The sequence below is a fragment of the Lipotes vexillifer genome, unplaced genomic scaffold, assembly GCF_000442215.2.
Source record: "Lipotes vexillifer unplaced genomic scaffold, Lipotes_vexillifer_v1.1 scaffold496, whole genome shotgun sequence".
NCBI classification, from domain to species: domain Eukaryota; kingdom Metazoa; phylum Chordata; class Mammalia; order Artiodactyla; family Lipotidae; genus Lipotes; species Lipotes vexillifer.
Window position 1 is genome coordinate 7,546,900 of NW_006786690.1, and position 17,449 is coordinate 7,564,348.

General features: G+C 41.3%; 1 protein-coding gene across 1 annotated transcript in view; it reads left to right on the top strand.

Moving 5' to 3' along the window:
• The window catches only part of UBR4 (ubiquitin protein ligase E3 component n-recognin 4), a 128,791-nt gene that overhangs the window by 26,190 nt on the left and 85,152 nt on the right, over positions 1-17,449 (top strand). The window contains exons 18-35 of the mRNA XM_007459317.1: positions 1,981-2,150; positions 3,417-3,699; positions 4,339-4,474; positions 5,430-5,509; positions 6,010-6,138; positions 6,860-7,042; positions 7,180-7,302; positions 7,394-7,623; positions 8,943-9,064; positions 10,065-10,162; positions 11,796-11,953; positions 12,726-12,935; positions 13,792-13,893; positions 14,211-14,311; positions 14,560-14,758; positions 15,132-15,320; positions 15,743-15,806; positions 17,338-17,449. Of these exons, the coding sequence (XP_007459379.1) occupies positions 1,981-2,150; positions 3,417-3,699; positions 4,339-4,474; positions 5,430-5,509; positions 6,010-6,138; positions 6,860-7,042; positions 7,180-7,302; positions 7,394-7,623; positions 8,943-9,064; positions 10,065-10,162; positions 11,796-11,953; positions 12,726-12,935; positions 13,792-13,893; positions 14,211-14,311; positions 14,560-14,758; positions 15,132-15,320; positions 15,743-15,806; positions 17,338-17,449 (2,689 nt within the window). The remainder of the gene's footprint in view (positions 1-1,980; positions 2,151-3,416; positions 3,700-4,338; positions 4,475-5,429; positions 5,510-6,009; positions 6,139-6,859; positions 7,043-7,179; positions 7,303-7,393; positions 7,624-8,942; positions 9,065-10,064; positions 10,163-11,795; positions 11,954-12,725; positions 12,936-13,791; positions 13,894-14,210; positions 14,312-14,559; positions 14,759-15,131; positions 15,321-15,742; positions 15,807-17,337) is intronic.

A 17,449-nucleotide genomic window follows, 5' to 3' on the forward strand; every position in this document is an offset into this window, starting at 1 on the left:
GCCAGCACTGAGGAGGAGTGGAGGAAAGGTAGCCGGAGGGTGGCAAGGAATGGGTCAGGCCAGGGTTTTGCTGTGCCGTGGGTCAGTTTCACTACTTCAGAAGTCAGTTCTTCTTCCTTCGAGCTAATAAGAGTTTGAGTGGTAGAGGGAAAAACTATGTTCCGGAGGAATGTTAGCTCGTTTCGTAAGGTTCCGAGGCCTAAATAAACTGACCTAAAGACACAAAAAACTGACATGAAACAAAAACTCACTTAAAAAAGTGTGTAAATAACTTTATAAGGGATATACATTAATCATAATCCTTCCACGAAATTCATGATTTTAATCTTTCCATGTTTCCTTCTAGTCCCTGTCTGTATAGTGGCAGAGTTTTACAGTTATTATCAGAACATTGATATATCCCTTGGTTTCTGCTTTTTCAAATTTTACTATCATATATGTAATGTAATATATAGAGTATGTTTTTATGTTTACCTTGGTCTTTACAGTTGCCACCATTATGGCTGCATATCCCTTGACTTGATTTTTTTATGATTACAGTAATGCTCCAGTTAACACTTCTGATATAGCTCAGGCATGTTTTTTTTTTTTTTTTTTTTTAATTTTCTTGAGTCAGGAATTGAGAAGTTAGTCATTATGGCTGTGTTGAGCATAGTGATGAAGAATGTAGGTTTTAGAGATAAACCTTGCTTCATCACTTGGTAATCTTGTGGCTTTGGTCACGTTCTTAAGCCACTCTGAGCTCTGTTTTCCGTATCAGTGAAGTGGAGCACACCCCTGACGTTGTAGCTCTGAGCATTTAGTGTGACGGTCTCTGTACAGCAGTTAGCCTGTGGTAACCCCCCAGTACCTGGGAACTACTCATGATATCTGTGACTTTCTGAATGTCTTCAAGGAATAGGGTCCTCTAGGATTTATTTTTAAAATAAATTTATTTTTAAATTTTTGCCTGCATTGGGTCTTCCTTGCTGCGTGCGGGCTTTCTCTGGTTGCGGTGAGCGGGGGCTACTCTGTGTTGTGGTGCGCGGGCTTCTCATTGCGGTGCCTTCTCTTGTTGCGGAGCACGGGCTCTAGTCACGTGGGCGTCAGTAGTTGGGGCTCGCGGGCTCTAGAGCACAGGCTCAGTAGTTGTGGCGCATGGGCTTAGTTGCTCCGCAGTATGTGAGATCTTCCTGGACCAGGGCTCAAACCCGTGTCCCCTGCATTGGCAGGCGGATTCTTAACCACTGCACCACCAGGGAAGTCCTTCGCTGGGATGTTTTATAAGAATATAATTTAATTTTGCAGACTTCAAAATTTATCCTGTATCCTGAGGTAGCCGTGATTTGTGTTTTCTGAAGCCAAGTGAGAAAGCAGGCTTTTGTCTGGTTTTCCATTGGCATCCTGCTCAGCTTGTGTGTGTATTTGAGGAGATAAGTTGCAGCTTAGGTGACTAAGCTGAAAGTAAAGCTCATTTGAAAGACATGCCACAACTGGAGGCAAAGACAACCCTCATTAATTCTAGATGCCTTGACATCTTAGAGGCAAAATTTCTCTGCTAATACTATTAATAGAAGTTGTTGGACTTATAAGTTGTTGGAAACCCCCCTTTGGATTGTTGTTTGTGGCATGTAACTGATTATGAAAGAAAAATGTTAGCTGTTACAGTTGTTGAAGAAGTTTTCTTTCAAAGGCACAGAATCCATTGGAACCTTATCATGATTCTGCTGTCTCCATGCATGTCTCCTTTTTGGGAACCCCATTTCTGACACTAATTAACTATAGCTGTTAATGGGGTTAGATTAGTAAGTTTTCCTTTATATTCTTCTCATGTGTGAATGACCTTTTGCAAACTGCTTCTGAATTTGAATTTCTGTGTCTTCCTTTCTTGAAATAGTATTCCTTTCAGTGTTAAAAAGTAACATTAGAGAGCATTAGTAACCTGTTGACTTCATCCCCTGCCTTTTTCCCTAATGGTCTCTTGTATGTCTTTCATGTTAGAATACACTGTTGCAGCAGCTGGGAGTGTCTCCTTTTTCTGAGGGCCCTTGGCCCTTGTACATTCATCCTCAAAGCCTGTCTGTGCTTTCACGCCTCCTGCTCATCTGGCAACATAAAGCCGGTGCTCAAGGTGACCCTGACGTCCCTGAATGCCTTAAAGTTTGGGACAGGTAAGGTAGCTTAAATAGAAGCCCCACGGAGAAGGCTGCTTTTTAAAATTTGTTTGACTTATTTGTAGTTCATCTGTGGCTCTGGGATGGTACTCTGATGATAAATTTAAAGTGGCAAGGGTGGAGGAGTGTGTTTCCGATGGGATTTGAGAGGAGTTGTGCTGTTTAAGAAACAGAAGTATATAAACTACAGTCAGGAAATAGAATCTTCCTTTAGCACATGGGGGATTTGGTTGCAGTTATGAGATAGAACCTGAATCCTGAACGTAACCAGTTTTATCCTGACCTGGTTTTTTTTGAAAGAGAAGGAACAGGGAAGCCAACTCTGTCTTTGGTTATTTTGCTTTCAACATGAAATCACTTGGAGTGACTTGCAGTCTTTTTTGGACAACTTTTAAAGAATTTTTTTACTTGGGGGAAGCTCACATTAATCATCTAAATCCTCTTTAGATGGACCTATATTTGGCATTTTTGTTTACATGGTTGGGAGTCTTCAAAGCAGTTTGTTTTCCTAAACGGCTTTGTTTTCCTCTTCACCATTCTACGATCAAATAGCTCTAATGCTGGATTTGAGAAATTATAAACCCCCTTGAATGCCAGATATGCACTATATTTTTCCTGGTGGAATCTTGCAAAAAGGCCGCGGAAGGTGGGGGCCAGGGGGAGGTGGAGAGCGAAACCCTTATTAAAATACAAATCTCTTTCCTAATAGCCAAAGGCAGTGGAAATAATTGGCTACATTCATTCCTTCTTTGCCTAAAAGCTTTTCTCACAAATTCTCTGAATAGTACAATTTTTTCATTGCTTTTTAAGTGCATTGAGTTAATTTTGACTGTTATCATGCAGTGATTTTTAACCTGTAGTATAAATTCTCAAAGTGAGAATTAAACTATAGAATCAGATCATAGGGAAAAAGTATCTGAATTGCTTCTATCTGCCCGGATTTCTTAATTAAAAAAAAAAAAAGCTGCTTTTTGGAGAACTTGTAATTCTTTTCAGAATTGTCAGGAACGGCAGTGTGGGGGTTACCACCACTGTGGCCGCGGTTCATGTTGCCGAAGGGTCTTGAAAATGTGTTTGTGGCCAAATCTGGCTTTTTTGTAGCCAAGATTTAGTTTTTATCTTCTCATTACATGTAGCTTCTTGTCTTCCTTAATTCATTATCTTAATTTAAGAAGTTGGACTCTTCTGGCATTGGACATTGTCACTCTTGTGGGATGTTCTGACTTTTCCTCACCAGACATGTTCTCCTTTCCTCTGTGGTAGGTTTTTGTCAACAATGAAGCAGAATGCCCTGCAAGGGGTGGTGCCCGGTGAGACGGAAGATTTGAATGTAGAACACCTGCAGCTGCTCCTCCTCATTTTCCACAACTTCTCTGAGAAAGGCCGGCGGGACATATTGACCCTTTTTGTGCAGATCATCCAGGAGTTGAGTGCCAACATGGATGCCCAGACGCGCTCTGTGCCTCTCATCCTGGCTCGCCTGCTTTTGATCTTTGATTATCTGCTTCATCAGTACTCCAAAGCCCCTGTGTATCTGTTTGAGCAGGTACAGATGAACACGTTCTTTTTTGCTTTACAGCTGTTACTGAGAGCATAGTTATTCTCAAGTTACCATGCTCCAAACCAAAATGACCTGCTCACTTTAGGGTTTAGGTGTTCATTGCGGTGTGTTTGATTAGCCTTAGGTGACCCCTGGGACTTGTGTCTTTGTACCCACAGTTTATGTTTAGCCAGAAGCGATAAATGTAGATTATTTGATTTGATGCATTTGTTAAAATTGGCTCATAGGCTCTGTTCACAGGTGTCCTTCTGTGAACTACCCTACTTCACCTGTGTCGAGCACAGTGCCATGTGTGTCGGGCCTCAGTTAGTATTTACTAGCGGTTGAATGATGGTCGAGCAGTAAATTTTATGGGTTAGTAAATTCCTTTGTTTCAGGGATCCAAACTGAGGATGGAAGGGCCACTTAAGAATTCAGCATTTCTTCAGATGTTTCATTGAGCACTTTTCCCTTTATACTCCAGCAAAAAGATGTTTCCCAAAAGAAGTCACAGTAAAATCTAAAATTTTGTTTTGGTTTATAAGTTTCCCAAACTTTGCTGTACCGATCTAATATCAAGCCTGGAGTGAGAAGCAGAATGATGACTGTGTATCTTTCTTAATTTGAGTATTTGTGTTTTAAAAGGTGCAACATAACCTGCTTAGTCCGCCTTTTGGGTGGGTGAATGGATCCCAGGACAGCAACAGCCGCCGGGTGACCACCCCTCTCTATCATGGGTTCAAAGAAGTAGAAGAAAACTGGTCTAAGCATTTTTCATCAGGTCAGAAAGAAGATTGTCAATAAAAAACTGACTTGCTGATTTTCATTGGAGGGGTTGAATTTGGAGCTTGGGGCATCCTTGAGGATCTTTGGTCATCGGTTTAGTCTCCTTCCTGTGGGTGGCAGATACCTAGAGATTCAAAACTCTTGCGGAAACAGACTCTCGCATATCCTGCATCTATTTAAAAGCAAAAAAACATTGAGACACGAGAATTAGGAATCCTCTGGCCGTAGAGTGCAGTATATGTATTCTGCCACACTGGGTGATTGAATTAATTTTCCCTTAGGGACATGGTTCTAACCCACAGGCTAATTTCTTCGGGTCAGGGTCTTCAGACAGTGGGAGCTGTGACATTCTCTCTAGTGTTTCTCACGTAGCAGTGGTCCATACTTTTCAGAAGGTGCCTCTTGTGTTCATTTTCGCATGTGTTCGCTTTCATCTGAGGATTGTTAGATGTAAAGTGTATTTGGTGGAAATGTTCATCAAGCTCTAGTATGAATTTATTATCATTGGGATCTCTTAGTAGTTTAGTCCCTTTGATATTGGGGAAACAGCATTTAAGTTTAAGGCAGTCAGTCTAATGATACAAGTTTGATACAGTCATCAAGTTTGTTGATTAACTTGATGATTATAGAGCAGAAGTTCACTCCCAGAGCAGAAGTTTTCAACTGGGGATGATTGTGCTCCCCATTCCCAAAGGGGCCCTGGGGCCATGTCTGGAGACATATTTGGTTGTCACAACTGGGAGGGTGCTACTGGCAATCAATGGCTAGAAGGCAGGATGGTGTTAAACATAGGACAGTTTCCCACAGCAGAGAATGATCTGGCCCAGAATGTCAATGTGTAGTGCCAAGGTTGGGAAACCCTGGTCCAAAGTGTTTTCTTAGTTTTTATGTTTCATATTTGTTAGACTTGAGAATGAAACCATTCTTTCAGTAAGCACATTGTTTTTCAGATGCTGTCCCACAGCCCAGATTCTACTGTGTCCTGTCCCCAGAAGCCTCAGAGGATGATTTGAACCGACTTGATTCTGTGGTACCAGGAATTAAAAAATCCCATTTTACATGTTGGTTAGGTGGTCTCCACCAAAATCAGTCTATCAGGGGAAAGGGAATGACTTAACTTTTTGTAATGAGGGAATTTGGTCTGTATTAGGATTTGAGTTTATTCTAAAAGGAAAGTGTTGTTTTGAGATTTATTCACTGGGCTCCAGTTTGGCGGTAGGGAATGTCCTTCCAGGCGGTTGACACCTCTGATACATTATTCCTGAAGACTATCTCTGTTAGCATTTTCACATGCAGCTGTTTTAATGGACAAAATAGTTGCCTCATTTTAAAGCCTGCACTTGTGTGCTCACAATAATCCATAAACTGAGTTGGTCCCTAAGTGGGAATCATGCTGCAATGAGAAATTAATAACTATATTTGGAGTGAGCTATTTTGTCAATCCTGAGTTTAAGTGGTAGTGTATGGGTAGTAGGAAAAAGATATTTCAAAAAATAAGAAAAAAGGATTGTCTTTCTTTCTTGATATTAGGCATGTGATGTTCTTTACTCCAAGCTTGTCAAGTATGATGAGCTCTACATTGCACTGACCTCCCTGCTGGCGGCTGGATCCCAGCTTGATACAGTCAGGAGAAAGGAAAACAAGAATGTAACAGCCCTGGTAAGACCGTGGAAACCTGGCCTAATTAAGAAGAGTTTGGGATATGTTTGATGATTGGGTAGCAGTCTACCAGAAATTTCCTTCTGGCATCTAGTCATTTATTGGATATCTGTTTGCAAAACTGACTAGATACTTCTTTATTTCTATCTAGTTTGGGTGGTTATGTTCACCTTAGAGACAATATTTTATCATTTTTGCTAACACTTAGAAGAATGTGACTTTGAGAGTAAGCGTCACCTAAGTTCTGTATCTCCTGTGAATGCTGGTTGTTGTATGATATTGAAAGCCTCACACTTGAGCTTTTCCTGTGGTCCTGTGAATGTGTCTCGTGCCTGTAGAGCTCATAACAGCAATTAAGGCCACAGAAAGGGCCAGCTGATTGCGGGCGTGCTGAGGAGAATGTCTTGCTCTCTTTCAGTTACTTGGTGACTTACTGGGGAGCCAAAGTTGTCTCAGAATTGCTTTCTTGGCCTGTGAAATGTGCAGAATATGGAACAAGTTTTATATAGATATAAAATGTGCGTCTTACCATTTTCTGCTTTGGGTGTATTCTCTAGAAAGACCTGGTGAGCAGACTTGAGAGCCAAATCTCAGTTGAAGGTTGGGACTCCACCCAGTTCTGCTTTGAAAATTGAATTTGGAACAATTCTTACTGTTAGGGAGCTGTTGAGGCAGTACCAAAAGCTCCTACCTCTGTGATTGCTCTTTTTGCTTCTTCCAGGAGGCCTGTGCCCTTCAATATTACTTCTTGATACTCTGGAGGATTCTAGGGATTTTGCCACCATCAAAGACTTACATGAACCAGCTGGCCATGAACTCACCAGAGATGAGTGAATGTGACATCCTACACACTCTGCGGTGGTCTTCCCGCCTCCGGATCAGCTCGTATGTCAACTGGATAAAGGTACCACAAGGCTTGCTGCTATGGAGTGTTCAAAGCCAACATACTCTAATTCTAGGAACTTTTAAATTTAAGGCTAATGAAAGCCTTAGACACTGTCTGTATTGATCTCCTGAACGCTTTTTTCTTGCTGTAAATAGGACCACCTTATCAAACAGGGAATGAAGGCTGAACATGCTGGTTCTCTCCTAGAACTGGCATCCAGCAAGTGCAGCTCAGTGAAATACGACGTTGAAATTGTAGAGGAATACTTTGCTCGACAGGTGTGGAAACTGGGGTCCATAATGATAGAACTTGGCTTATGCCACGGTGTTTTTTTGCTACAACTAATTAATATCTTGTGTATCTTTAAAGATCTCGTCCTTCTGTAGTATCGACTGTACCACCATCTTGCAGCTCCATGAAGTTCCCAGTCTGCAGTCCATCTACACCCTTGATGCTGCTATCTCGAAGGTCCAGGTCTCTCTGGATGAACATTTTTCTAAGATGGCTGCCGAGACCGATCCTCATAAGTCATCTGAGATCACCAAGAACCTGCTTCCAGCCACACTGCAACTCATTGACACCTACGCATCATTCACTAGGTGTGACGGGCTGCCTGCCCAGAGATGTCGGAGATGGGGGAATGTAGATGCTTGGGTGGTTTCCTTTCATCTTTAAATATTTTCTAGCATTTTTCTTGTAGGGTGCAAAGAAAGATAATGTAATTTTTCCAAACACTATCATTTCTGTTATTTACTAAGATGAAGCTCTTTAAATTTCATGGTATGTAGGTAGAGAAAAAATTTTCTTAATGAGTTAGAGAGTATTTTTAAAAAATATTTATTTATTTATTTGGTTGTGCCGGGTCTTAGTTGCGGCAGGCGGGCTCCTTAGTTGTGGTGTGCGAACTCTTAGTTGCAGCATGCATGTGGGGTCTAGTTCCCTGACCAGGATCGAACCCGGGCCCCCTGCATTGGGAGCACAGAGTCTTAACTACTGCACTACCAGGGAAATCCCCTAGAGAGTATTTTGAAACCCAGCCCTTTCTGTAATAAAGATTGCAAATTACACACCCTGTAGACTTGCTTTGTTTATTCTGCATGATGTTTAAATATTTTAGAATTCATTTATAAAAATTGGGAATTTATTCACAAGTCAAGATTTCTGGCTTTTCTTCCTTTGGAAGAACTGGCAAAACTGGGTGTGTTTTCCCACATGACAGTAACAAACTGCAGCTAAGGACTGGCTGCTTCTCGTTAGCCATTCTCACTGGGCCCCTTTAAGCTCATTTACTTTATCTGGTCCCTGTAGGATTTCACTTTTCAGTTCCTGTTTTATGGGGCGTTGATGGTGAAAGGGACTTAGATCGTTGTAAAACTTAACTAATTCTTAGTGTGAATGCTTTGCAGTAGACAGAGGACTATTGCTTGAGGCAAAATTTTTGAACGAATATGAGCAATAAACTTGAATGACAAGTGTGAGTGTTTGCTACATGTCAAGTACTTTTCTAGGTGTTGTGGGTACAGTGGTAGCAAAGCTGACCCTCTGAGAGTGTCTAGGCTCTAATCTGGCCCATCAGGCTAAGACTTTCTAAACTGAGCTGTTAATACATGTTCCTGGGCAAATAAGTTTAGGAAGTGCTTTTTTTAAAAAAGAAAAAAAAATAATACTTCTCAGAGCCTTTAATATATACATTGCCAGTCTTCTGAGGCCAGGAAGAGTGTGGTAGATATGTCCTGGAAAGTGAGTTTTGTAAGCATTTCAGAGGATGGCATATTCTTCGGGAAACAATTACCCATTGTAATTCTTAGGAGACCCAACTGAGATAAAGGTTTTTCGATTTGTCTAGGGTTAGTTTTTCCTAACCAAAATGGCACTAGATTCCTTCAGCTTTGACATAACCCCCTATTTTTTTCTCCAGAGCCTATTTGCTGCAGAACTTTAATGAGGAGGGATCCACTGAAAAACCTTCCCAGGAGAAATTGCACGGCTTTGCTGCTGTTTTGGCTATTGGCTCTAGTAGGTGCAAGGCGAACACTCTGGGTAAGTGAGTGTGCTTTTGAATAAGACTGTTAACACTAGTATGACTAGTAGTGCTATTTCTCTCCCTTTCTACCTGTCTACTGCATTTATCATTTATTGGAATCCTTCTGAGTGTCAAGCATTGACATAGGTTTATCTGTTTTGATCTTCACAATAACCTTATTAGGTAAGTTTGGTTATTATCCCCCATTACTCATTAGGAAATTGAGGCTTAGAGAAGTTATTTGCCCAGATCCTACATCTTGCAAGTGGCAGAGCTGGGATCCAAACCAAGATAAGTTGGTTCCAAGGCCTTAGGCTATTTCGCTGTTGGCACAGACCTTTGTGCTTTTCATTTATAGAGATTTAGGAAAACTAGCAAGTTAACTGCTTAGTGCTTGGGAGAACCTCTTCCTTGTGTTCGGAATGATCTAATCGAAATTTAGGATGGGGAATCAAAAGGGCTTGAGCAGGATTGGAGTTAAGTGCAATAGTTACCCTTTAAAATTTACAGGCATTTGTGTATTCCTGAATTTCAAGCTTCAGGGACCCTTTTAATGTTCAGATATTCTCACTTTTAGAAATTTAATTAATTCCATTACTTCTTTGAATACTGTTCTTAATGTGCATTAATGATCCCTGCCCTCAAGATTTGTGTTAAGTAGGAAAGAGATCAAAGTGATACCTATTCATAGAAGGTCTAGATGTTTAGTGGTGGCTTGTAGTGACTTGCTCTCACTTTGCATCTTTTATTCAGTTGTCTTCTTTACTTGCAAGATTAGAAAGTGAATACGATGGGAAATGAAAACCTTACAATTGAGATTGTTAGCTATTAAGCAATTAGCAAGTTCTTGGACATAGTGCTGCTACTGAAATAAATATCCATCTAAGCTATCTTAGTAATTATTTTGACAGCCCGGGCCTGTGGTGTGTTTCTCTCTGCATTTGGGCTTGGCTTTTAAAATGCTGCGTGTCATTCTTTCTCTCTTACGATGACTCCTTGGCTTTCTGTCTCCTCCAGGTCCAACACTGGTTCAGAATTTACCATCTTCAGTGCAGGCTGTGTGTGAATCCTGGAACAACATCAACACCAATGAGTTTCCAAACATTGGATCTTGGGTGAGCGTCTCTCTGTTCCCAGGAGTAGAAATTAGGAGCACTGTTCTGTTTCTGTGTTGTCTTCTTACCGTTTAGGCTTAAACTAGCTACCAAGAGATCTTAATATGCTGCAGTAGTACTTGTTATGGCTGAATCAATAATCAAGGCCTTGAATTACTCAAATGGTACTCAATATGAACATTTTGCTAAGAATAAGAAGTCTGTTACTGGGTTATAGAATAACTGCTTTATTCCAGTGGACCGTTGAACAATACAGGGTTGAACAGCATGGGTCCACTTACACACGATTTTTTTCACTAAATTTGGACTGCAGTACTAAATGATCTGTGGTTGGTTGAATCTGTGGATGTGGAACTGCACATATGGGGGGCTGACTATAAAGTTGTGCATGGATTTTTGACTGCACAGTCAGCACCCCTAACCCCTGTGGTACTTAAGGGTCAACTACTAGGAGCCTCAGTTTCTTCATCTGCTAAATACTGGGATGTAAAGATTAAGGATATTAAATGTAAAGTGCTTAGCACATTATCTGTCACATGAATTCTCAGTAAATGTTAACCGTTTCCTTTCCTTTTTAGGTTATATGTCAAGAGCCTGCTCCTTTTGTCATACATAATTTTATGGGGTAGCTTTTAAGTTTTCTAGGCTTTTGGAAGGCTGTTGAGTCCTCTGTTAGTTTCCTTGATCTTTCTGTGTGCTCTACTCAGATTACATCTATTAACAGATTATTGCATTATTACAGTTCTTTGGAAAAGCCAAGTGTTATAATCTAGTTATCCCTGCTTTGTAATTGTGACCTCTGTTTACATCACCCAGAGCTATAGTGCAAGGATAATTAAGATATTTGTAATGCAGACCCAGATGTATTGTAAAATCCAGATCTTTCTCAGTTACTAGAGGCAAAAAACATAGTTTTAATGTTAAATATAATATATTCTAATTATTTGGAAAGTGGTATTGGGTATCTTAACTATGTACTAACTAAATTTTTGCTTAACTTTTTTTTTTTTTTTTTTTTTGTTTCTGCTGTTCTTCACTTCTGAGAAAATATGGCTAAAGTTGTATGCATATATCCATCATTACTATATCATACAGAGTATTTTCACTGCCCTAAAAATCCTCTATGCTCTACCTATTCATCTCTCCACCTCTCACACCCCAGCCTGTCATCAACTGATTTTGTGTGTGTGTGTGCGCGGTACGTGGGCCTCTCAATGTTGTGGCCTCGCCCGTTGCGGAGCACAGGCTCCGGACATGCAGGCTCAATGGCCACAGCTCACGGGCTCAGCAGCTCCGCAGCATGTGAGATCTTCCCGGACTGGGGCATGAACCCGTGTTCCCTGCATCGGCAGGCGGACTCTCAAGCACTGCGCCACCAGGGAAGCCCTTAGCTTAACTTTAACTTTTAAATTTTAACTCGACTTTGTGCTAACTAAAATTTGTTAACTGTTTCCTTTACTCCACCCCACTTTCCTTCCCAGGATGAATAAGAGTGTATACTGAATAGAGTCATTGTCTGTAAATCTCAGTGGAGTCTTCGGTTATGTCATCCTGGTTTCTTTTTTCTCACGTAAGAATTTGGTCCTGGGAGATAGATGGTCTATCCGTTGATGTCTGCTTTGCCTCCTTTCAGCGCAATGCCTTTGCCAATGACACCATCCCTTCTGAGAGTTACATCAGTGCTGTGCAGGCTGCTCACCTGGGGACTCTTTGTGGCCAGAGCCTGCCCCTGGCTGCTTCCCTGAAGCACACCCTCCTCTCACTGGTCAGGTTGACCGGAGATCTTATAGTGTGAGTACCTTTTACGAAGCCCTAAGTGCTCTCTACTTCTGTATTCTGTCAAAGCTAAGGGAAGACAATGAGAGTTTTAATAATTGCATAATAATACTTTTTTTGCCTGCTGTAGCAGAGAGAGCCTGTTGCCTTAGAGTATGAACGTTTACCTAGAATGATTTTTGGCTTAGATGTGAAGGGCAGCCGAGTACCTCCCCTGTCCTTCTGCGTAGTATGTTTCAGAAAAGGCATGCTGGTTTTAAACCATATTGTGATTTGGAGGTACTCTGGGTTTAAGTTTCAAGGTGACAATGACGTATTTGAAGTCGTGCTTCTCCAGATTCGTTGCGGAAGTTAGATGCTGCCATTGTGGAGACTAAGGGCAGGCCTGTGGAGGGGCTATTTTGTTTTCCTGTACATAGGTCATGGGTGAAGTCCTATATCTCATTGCCTTAAAAGTGATCCAGATTCCTGGGAATTCTTCTAGAAAGGTTGTCTGGGAGGGTTACTAGTTTAGGTTTCAGTTAATTTTCTTTTCTAAATATTATAAAATACATCTTATAGTATTAATTTAACATCTTAATAAGTGAACTTTTCATATGGAAATGATTTTAACTTCTGATATAATAATGAGAAAGGAGACCATGAAGTTGCGTGATTATACCTATGTAAAAAACAACTATCAAAGGAAAAAAGCCCTTCTCAGTAAATGCGTAGATTGCCCTCCCCTCCCCTCGCAGCTTTTGAGAGGAGTATATTCACTAATTTGCTTCTGTTTTCTTTGCTGAAGTTGGTCCGATGAGATGAACCCGCCACAGGTAATTCGGACCCTGCTTCCCCTTCTTCTGGAGTCGAGCACTGAGAGTGTCGCTGAGATCAGTAGCAACTCTCTGGAGCGCATCCTGGGCCCTGCAGAGTCTGATGAGTTCTTGGCTCGCGTTTATGAGAAACTAATCACTGGCTGTTACAACATTCTGGCTAATCATGCAGATCCCAATAGGTGAGCCTGATTGGGGAGAAGCCTCCAGTTCCTGTGACCTCCTGCTACCATCAATGAAATGTACCAACACTAGCTTCTTTATGTTGTTAATTAATAGATTATGATTGTGCTTTTTAACAGAAAGTTCTATACTTGTGTGTGTTTTGTGTTCTTGTGGACACACATGAAAGGTTACTTGGAATCTTCTTTTTTGATTAATTCTTAGGAATAAACATGCTGTACTGGATGTGATGAAGTGCACAAAGGAGCATGATAAAATTTCTAATATTTTTGTAACCATGCCTCTGAGATAGGTGTTCTGTGGACTCAGGTGGTCTCATAGCATTGTTTGACTTTGATAGTGTAGGCCATGTTGATGTAGGAGAGTCTTACAGAACAGTTGGATAAGTTACAGTTTTATCCCACTGAGAACTGTACAAATAAAGGGTTCCAGGTACTGGGATTTCCTGCCTTTTTGTTGTTGAGGAATCCAGGTTTTCATCAGGGGCTGCCTTTTCTTTTTCTCTCCCTCTCCACTTCTCTTTCGTCCCCCCTCCCCCCTTCAGTGTTTCCCTCCCTTCCTTCCTCTTTCTAACAGTTTGAAATAATAGCAGTGATTCTTGGAACTCTTAGCCATCGACTACATCAGTTATCTCAGATTTTAGGAATTTTAAAATTTTATTTCAGTTTAATTCCTCAAAAATTTATTGAGCACCTACTGTATACCAGGGTTTATGCTAAGCTTTGACAAAAGAAAATTGAATATTGCCCTCAAAAGGTGTAGCCGTAAACAGACTTTGGATTTTTAAAGGTCAGATTAGCAGGACATTGAAACAGCCCTTGTTTCCGGTAGTTAATTTTTCTTTTGGATTTTCAGTGGACTGGATGAATCCATCTTAGAGGAATGTCTCCAGTATTTGGAAAAGCAACTGGAAAGCAGCCAGGCTCGTAAAGCTATGGAGGAATTTTTCTCTGACAGGTGAGCTATGTTTTGTTCTCCTCGGTGAACATTTTTGAATATCTCCTGGAAGTAGGGACCTGTCTATGTTGACTTGGGTGTTCTTTCTCAGGGAATACAAAAGCCTGCTTAGGTGTTTGTACCTCTGGGAGGACTTTGGTTAACTGCTGACTCCTTGAGGTTATTGGTGGAGGGGGTTGATTTCATGAACACCTGGCATTGTTGACTCACAAGTGACCAGTTCCCCTAGAGGGGATGAGATTGTGAAGAAATAGAAATGGATGCCTTTTATGTGAAGCTTAATGTGATTCTTCCATTTTTACCCTCCTGCCTTTCAGTGGAGAACTTGTGCAGGTCATGATGGCAACAGCCAATGAGAACCTCTCTGCTAAATTCTGTAACCGAGTTTTGAAATTCTTCACCAAACTCTTCCAGCTGAGTGAGTGACAGCTTTTAGTAATCTTCTTTAGGGAACTTTGATGTCCAGCTAATGACTGTGCCTATCTTCTGCCGAAGTATAACTATGGCATGAAAATGCTAACGTGGAGAGAATCCCTCAGAGATAGTTTGGAAGGAAGTCAAAAACTTCCTTGGAGCCTTTCCCCCTTTTCCTGGCTCACAGTCTGCGCCTTCCTTCCTTTCCCCCTGCCCTCCTTCACTGACCTTCGCCTCTCGGTCTGTCTCCAGCTGAGAAGAGCCCTAACCCGAGCCTTCTGCATCTCTGTGGTTCCCTGGCACAGCTGGCTTGCGTGGAGCCTGTGCGTCTCCAGGCCTGGCTCACCCGCATGACTGCATCGCCCCCCAAAGATTCCGATCAGCTGGATGTGATCCAGGAGAACAGGCAGCTTCTACAGTTGTTGACCACGTACATTGTTCGGGAAAACAGGTAGGGCACCTGCATTTATTTCACATGTTCTGACGGCCCCAGAAATAAGGTGAGATCATGCTGCTGTCTTTCTTTCAGGAATCAGTCGTGAGCATTTTCAGTGATTCCATAGCTCCTTCTCAATAGACTCAAGGAATCTAGTGGCTCTCCTTGATTTTTCCCATGGAAAAACTTTTGCAGTGACTTGGCATGTCAGCTGTAACAGGGATGAATGTTTTGTGCTCTAGTAGCCCAAGTCCACAACTGGGCTTAGTGTGTATAGTCATGCATTTAATGTTTAAATTTAAACTCCTTAATTAACTCTTATAAATTTAGAAGTATACAGTCAGATTCCTGTTGATTGCTTACCAACTTGCTATTTCTTCTCTCTCAGCCAAGTCGGGGAAGGTGTGTGTGCTGTGCTGTTGGGCACCCTGATCCCTATGGCAACAGAGATGCTGGCCAATGGTGATGGGACTGGTTTCCCTGAACTCATGGTTGTGATGGCTACACTGGCCAGTGCAGGCCAAGGTGCTGGCCATCTTCAGCTTCATAATGCTGCTGTGGACTGGCTGAGTAGATGGTAAGAGGGTGAAACTGGAGGAACGCATCTGTATGTTACAACATTGCTCTTAGAGAAAAGGGGGATAATTAATTACAGGCTATTTTCTGTAGCTCAGAGTGAGTATAAAAGAAATTTGAATCTCTACCTTTTTATTGGGGATTGAGAGAGTAGCCAATAACTGTTCAGTTTAGATTTAATCTTCATTATTTTATTAGTAGGATTTTCTGTTAATTATTCCTGGAAGAAGTCTTGGGGAAAGTGTACCACCTGCCACTGATAGGAACAGAGCCCCCAACTTCTGATTACCCACATAATTTTCTAAGAATGCCTTTGGTTCACAGTGTCCACAAATTGATGTGAGATATGTGAAGATGCTTCCTTTCTTTGATTCCTTAGATGATTTTGTGTGTCCCCCCACCCTTTTTTTTCCTTTGGGACAGCAAGAAATACCTGTCACAGAAGAATGTGGTCGAAAAACTGAATGCCAATGTGATGCATGGAAAGGTAAGACAAGTGAGGAGTGACAGCAGTCAGGGAGTGGTGATTCTTATCTTTGTGGCCAGGTGGAAGTCTCCTTCCTGTTGGTTTCTGTCCCTGGCTAGCCTACAGAGGATAAGGCCTATAATCTCAAAGGCCTGGAAGTGTGTAATTGCTAACTGCATGCCCTTAGGCCTCTTCTCGGTGGCAAGAAGTGATAGGAAGGAAATATTCTGGTAAACAGACATCCAACAGAGTCTTTCTTAGAACAGTGAATTCCTGCTATTTTTAGGTATTGGCATGCTCTGGAAAATTGTCCCCTGCTCCTGCATTGGAACCGTGTGCTCTGAGTGTTATACGGAGTTACGGTCTACCTCCTCAGCTCCAGTCCAGATGCTAGAATTGTTTACTTTACCTGAAGGTTCAGGTCACTGTGCTGAGAAAAAGGGTGGAAACTGGCAGAAATCTTGCATTCAGGCATTTTCTCCCCCCACCCAACCCATGAACCTGACATAGTGGCTAAGAGCAGATAACTGGCCTCTGACCCACCACAGCACCATTCATCTCCCCCTACTTTCTTGCTGATCTTTATCCTTTCCACACTGAACTGTTAGAGTGCAGAGTGAAGGAGCTTAGAAATCTGAGGCTTTGATGCCAGACTTTTGGGTTTTTTTAGGCAAGCACGAACTATCTGCAGTGATTTGCTGGAAGAATTTTCCCTTGATCTCTGAAGCTATTCCTCCCCTACTGCATTAATTAAAAACCCAGTAATTTAAACATCTTCCACTAATGGTTAAAAAAAATGGTAACAGCAGGAAAAAAGCCAATGAGAGCTTATTCATACTTTTAATATAGCTTTTTTTCTTTTTTCTTGAGGTGTAATTAACATAGAATATTATATTAGTTTCAGATGTACAACATAATGATTTGATATTTGTTTTTATTGCAGAATGATCACAGTAAGTGTAGTTAATATCCATCACCATACACAGTTAACAAAATTTGTTTTTTCTTGCAGTGAGGACTTTTAAGACCTCCTCTCTTTATAACTTTCAGATATGCATACAATAGTATTTATTAAGTCTAGTCACTATGTTTGACATTACATCCCCATGACTTATTTATTTTATAACTGGAAGTTTGTACCTTTTGACCCCCATCACCCATTTCGCCCACCCTCCTACCCACTGCCTCTGGCACCACCAGTCTGTTCTTTGTATCAATCTATTTTTTTCTTGAATGATATTTGTCTCCATTTTAACTTTTTTTTCTTGATTTCCATTATACTTCATTTTATAAAATTTTTTAAAGAGTTGTCTTTGTGCTTAAGAAAGAATGAATCACACTGATTCCGTACAGTTTATTGACCAAACTACCTGTAGTCATAGTGCTAAGAGCTGAGGAAATAGATAATTAAAACATGTTGTTTTTCTTCTCTGCTTTTATACTATTCCTTTGATATTGAGCTTTATTGGAAAAAGCTTGAGAAAACACAGTTTACATAATAACCGAATATGGAGAACTGAGGTTTCCATGGTGTGGTGGTCTTCTCTTACAGCATGTGGTAGTCCTGGAGTGTACCTGCCATGTTATGTCTTACTTGGCTGATGTCACCAATGCCTTGAGCCAGAGTAACGGTCAAGGCCCAAGTCACCTCTCAGTGGATGGGG